A 5,000-nucleotide genomic window follows, 5' to 3' on the forward strand; every position below is an offset into this window, starting at 1 on the left:
CACACACACACACACACACACACACACACACACACACACACACACACACACACACACACACACACTCACACACACACTCCATTGTGTCTGTCATGGTCAGTTTGTCTGTAAGGCTGTGGATGTTCTGTAAACACTAATCTTAACCCCCCCCCCCTCTTTCACCACAGATCCACTGATTTGCCTCATACTCATCTACCTGTGTGTGTTTCTCACCATGTCACTGGCTAGTCTGAAGTAACTCTCTGGGATATTGTCTAGTAGTCCTCCAGTCCTCCTTTCTTTTTCCCTCTCTCCTTCCATTTTCTATTAATCACAAACCCTTTCTCCTCCATCTGCCCCTCTCTCTCTCTCTCCCTCTCTCCCCCCCCTCTCTCTCCCTCTCTCTCTCTCTCTCTCCCCCTCTCTCTCTCTCTCTCTCCCCCCCCCTCTCTCCCTCCCTCTCTCTCTCTCTCTCTATCCCCCCCTCTCTCTCTCTCCCTCTCCCTCTCTCTCTCCCTCTCCCTCTCTCTCTCTCTCCCTCTCTCTCCCTCTCCCTCTCTCTCTCTCTCTCTCTCTCTCTCTCTCCCCCTCTCTCTCTCTCTCTCTCTCTCTCTCTCTCTCTCTCCCTCCCTCTCTTTCTCTCTCTCCCCCTCTCTCTCAGTGGATAAAGAGAAGGTGTCTCACGTGGTTAAGGGATCCAGCGGGCCCGTCCCCTCTCGTGGCGGGTCCATCCCTGACCCCGCCCCGAGCGCCTACCCCAGCAGGAAGTCCGGCTCCACGGGCTCCACCTGCCAACAGGGGGCAGACGTCACCGACGGGCCAGGGATCAACATCAGCGTGACCTCCAGCCCAGACTCCTCCCACAGTGACATCGGTATGGCTGCTGGTCGTTGACAATGCGTGACGTTAGAATTATAAGGTTCTATCTCCATTTTTGTCAAAATTGAGTTTTTTTACATAATCTGATCCATTAGATGTTTATTAATGCCTGTGTGGTGTTATTTTTAAAATGTTGTCATTTTTTAGTTAGTAATTCATAAAATACAAAGGTTCCATCTCACAAAACAGAATGTAAAAACTTTGACGCTCAATATCTCTGAACTACCCTAAACGGAGATAGAACCTTATCATTCTAAGCTCACGATTGGTGTCGGCTGTCCAACGCCGCTCCTACGTTTTTCCTTGGCTTGCTTTTTAGGGGTCTATAGTTCTATAGTTCTGTGTATGATTCATATTGTTTGTATTGTATTTATTGTTTGTATTGTTCTTGTTGTAAAGCACTTTGAGACAATTGTCTTTGTAAAATGCACTATATTACAAATGCATTTGATTGATTGCTTCGTGTTATTGTTAGTGTACCACTTGCTACATGTATGCTACATGACCTAAATGTTTGTCCTTCCCATTCCTCTCCTGTCCCAGGTCTCCCCAGCAGTCGGTCGGACCCACAGTCGGTGTCAGAGGGGGGGGAGGTGTCCCCCGCCGGGCTGGCAGGGGGGCTCTCCGTCCTGGAGCCCCTCTCACCCAGCGACACTAACCTGGAGGAGAGCCAGGAGAAAGACAGGTGAGAAGGAGGGAGAGAGAGATGTAAACAGAGAGAGGGATTTACACAGGGGGGGGGGTAGGTCTAGGTAGGTAGGTAGGTAGGGAGAGAGTAAAACCCTGGAAACAGGTAAGCATTTCAGCAGGGGGGAAAGAATGAGATGCGATGGGAGGGGGTTGGGGGGGGTGAGAGGGGGGAGGATGATAATGAGTCATGAAAACCTATCGAAGCAAAAAAAACAACACAGGCCAACGGACACACTCGGATGGTTCTGTCAAAGGTTCATATGCAGTATGTTAAGCCTCGACTGTGAGTCCGAGGTGGGGCCAGTGTCCGTGCTAAGACTGAGGGAGCGTGGTAAAACTCCCCCAGTGCTCCGTCCCTGCTGTGTGCTAGCTACCGCTCCTGCTGCCCGCGAGCTAACAACGCTAATACCAGGAGTTTGTACGACGGATCCTTATTGGGCTACAGCGATCCTCCAAGTCTTCCCCCATCTAGCCCACTCTCAACCCCACCCACCCCGCCCACCTGCCACCCACCCGTCCTTTCCTACCCCCCCCAGAAAAATCACCCTTTGTCTGCTTGTCTTTGCTTCACTCTCTTTTGTTTGTCACTCTTTTCATATTTGTGTTCCTTCATATACTCTGATAAAGTGTGCGCGCCTAATTAGTGTGTGAGTGTGTGAGTGTGTGAGTGTGTGTGTGTGTGAGTGTGTGAGTGTGTGTGTGTGTGTGTGTGTGTGTGTGTGCTCCTAATTAGTGCTATTGTCCTTACAGTACACTAATCACACACACACAGTTTGTTCAATGCTGACCATTCCAGTCTTATAACTGGAGGTCAAAGGTCAAAGAACAGTATTCTGCCGTTAGCCGTATCCTGTATGTTTATGTCAGGCTAAAAGCTGGCAAGCCGGGGGGGGGGGGGGGGGCAACGCTGCTTTATGTTGTTTTTTACGTTGTCTGCGGTTGTCCGTGTCTCTCGTTTTAGGGTCCTCCTCCGTCGCTTTAACAGCTGTCGATCGATCGACATCCACGTGCTTATTTTTGGGGCATTCCGTTGTCTTTTCCTCTTGCTTTAATCCAGTGCGATATAATATGTCATTGTCGTTTTGTTGACTGTTGTCCTGTCATTTAAAAATGTGTCGGTGGAACACAGGGAACATGAGGTCGTTGCTACGACGTCCTGTTTTGCTTTCATGAGTTAAGGAAGTACAGGAGATGTAAGAGATGTAAACGGCTACTCGTTCGTCATATGCAGAAGGGCATATGTGTTTGTTTGTTTGCTTGTTGCGTGGGCTTCCAGCGGTATCATGTCTCAGTGGTATTGTCATATTGTGCGACTACTTCCCCGCGGCTTCAGTGTTTTATTATGTGTCGGGCCAGTGCGTCGCGCCTCTGTTTGCTTCAGCCAGCGGTCATCTTTGGGTTCACGGTTGTGTAAACGGTTGGTTGTGGAGGTGTGGTTGTAACGATTGTGCTGTCCCGTGTGTTTTTACAGATGCAAGCCAAGGTGGGTCTCTCTCTGCTCCACTACAGAGACACGGACACGCATCGGGCCAGCCACTGATATCACGTTCCTATACGACACACACACACACACACTGATGTGTCACACATGCATTTGTTCACGTTAACCAACATACACAGATTCACGTACCCAACATATTCTTTTTTAAGATGCATTGTACCATATGAATCATACCATACAGGAACACACTCACACACTCACGGCATGGCTAAGTATCGTTTATCTCTGCCTCTTAGTTGTGAATTGAGTTGGGTTGTGATATAGGAGAACTAGTGGGTGTGTGTGTAAAGTGTGTGTGCGTGCGTGTGTGTGTGTGTGCGTGTGTGTGCGCACACGCGCGGCCTACAGAGCCTGCGATTGGAGAACTGATAAGCTCAATTAAGCTCATTAACGTTGCATAATTTGTAAGCCCTGCTACACAAACGCACTGAAATGTTACTAATGACTACTCTCTTTACTAAATGCAATTTTGCTAAGTAGATTGGCTTCCAATATACCTCACAGAAGGCTTTCCAATAGGAGTAGCACTTCACTTCAGCTGACTTACCCAGCAACTCTACCTGCCTCATGCTCCGTGACTCTAACCATCTTCTGTCACTTTTCTCATGTGCTTTTTTTCTTTTCTTTTCTTCTCTTCTGTCACTTCCTGTTTGGTCGTTCCTTTGAATCTTTCCTCCTCTGCTTGGGTTCCTCTTCTTCCTCCGTCCTTTCCTTCTATATCTTTCCACTCATTATCTTCTTCTGTGGTCTGTGGATCTTTTCTCTATCGCTCTATCCTTTTTCTCCTCACCCTGTCTTTCCCCTCTTAACTCCTTCAACTCCTTCTCCCCCCTCCCTCTCCTCCTCCTCCCTTCCCTTCACTCATCCCTCTGTTATACCCTTCCTCCATGGTCACCCACTTCTCTCCTGCCACTCCCCCCCCCCCACACCTCCTCCTCCTCCCCCTTTCCTCCCTCCCTCCCTCCCTCCCTCAGGCGAGTGGCACGCAGTGAGAGTGCACGTGTGGACCGGCATCCGTCCCGTCGTCGAGGCTCCTCCCGAGCCAAACAGTCTCGTTCCCGTAGCGACGTGGACCAGCAGACCGCCGCCGCGGCGATGCACCTAGCCCCGCCCTCCCCCAAGTACCCCCCCTCGTAAGGCAGCCCACCTCCCTCCCCCCTCACACAGGAAGTGAGAGACACAGCAGAGGCGGATGGGACTGACTGACGTACTGAACCGACAGACACACTTGACAATTTGACCGACTGACTCTGACTGACTGACTGTCCTACTAATCGACTAACTGCTGGTCTGACTGTTGAATGAACAGACACAGTGAATAGTCTCAGTCGATCTGTCTGTCTGTCCTGGCTGTCCTGACTGAGAGAGAGAGAGTGAAGTTCCCCCTCGGCTCAGTTGGACAGGAGTCATGGGGAGCAGGAGATCAATACTGTTGCATCTTGGCTAAGGGGATGAGGGTTAGGGGTTGTCTTTGAACCAGGGCTACAGCACACTCTGTAGTGCCTCCTATAGATTCTCTCTGTGCTTTGGAGCTTTACCGGGCAAAAGAAGTTAAGTATTAAAGTATGACGATCAAAGAAAGTCAAAGATGTCGAAGATGAAGGGAGCAGTGGTGAACGTAGGCGTAGACGTACGATTTCATGTCTTGTTACTCATCATAACATACTCATCATATCCCTTTTCTCGTTCTGTGTCATACTACAACACCGCCTCTTAACTTCTCTCTTCCCCCCCCCCGCCCCCCCCCCCCCCTGCTCCCTCCCCCTCCTTCTAGTGTGGACGGTTTCCCCCCCCGAGGGTGTGGTTCCCGGCCCCTCCCCCTCTGGCCCCTCCCCCCAACAGGAGGAGATGGAGCCCCGCCTCCTGGAGCTGGAGCAGGACCCGCCCAACTGGCGGGAACAAGCCCCCGCTGACGCCCTGGGCAACCTCAGCAAGAAGGAGGTCAAGAGAC

At 50.7% G+C, this 5,000-nt stretch overlaps 2 protein-coding genes across 2 annotated transcripts in view; one reads left to right on the plus strand and one right to left on the minus strand.

Moving 5' to 3' along the window:
* grik5 (glutamate receptor, ionotropic, kainate 5) overlaps positions 1-5,000 on the minus strand; it is a gene marked incomplete at both ends in the record, with an annotated part of 113,672 nt that overhangs the window by 19,999 nt on the left and 88,673 nt on the right.
* The window catches only part of arhgef1 (Rho guanine nucleotide exchange factor (GEF) 1), a 26,971-nt gene that overhangs the window by 10,785 nt on the left and 11,186 nt on the right, over positions 1-5,000 (plus strand). The window contains 5 exon segments of the mRNA XM_080541377.1: positions 641-853; positions 1,402-1,543; positions 4,024-4,182; positions 4,824-4,835; positions 4,837-5,000. The exon segment at positions 4,837-5,000 is cut by the window's right edge and continues 15 nt beyond it. Coding sequence (XP_080397503.1) covers positions 641-853; positions 1,402-1,543; positions 4,024-4,182; positions 4,824-4,835; positions 4,837-5,000 — 690 coding nt within the window.

Source organism: Nansenia antarctica (genome assembly GCF_963989245.1).
Source record: "Nansenia antarctica genome assembly, chromosome: 10".
Taxonomy (NCBI): domain Eukaryota; kingdom Metazoa; phylum Chordata; class Actinopteri; order Argentiniformes; family Microstomatidae; genus Nansenia; species Nansenia antarctica.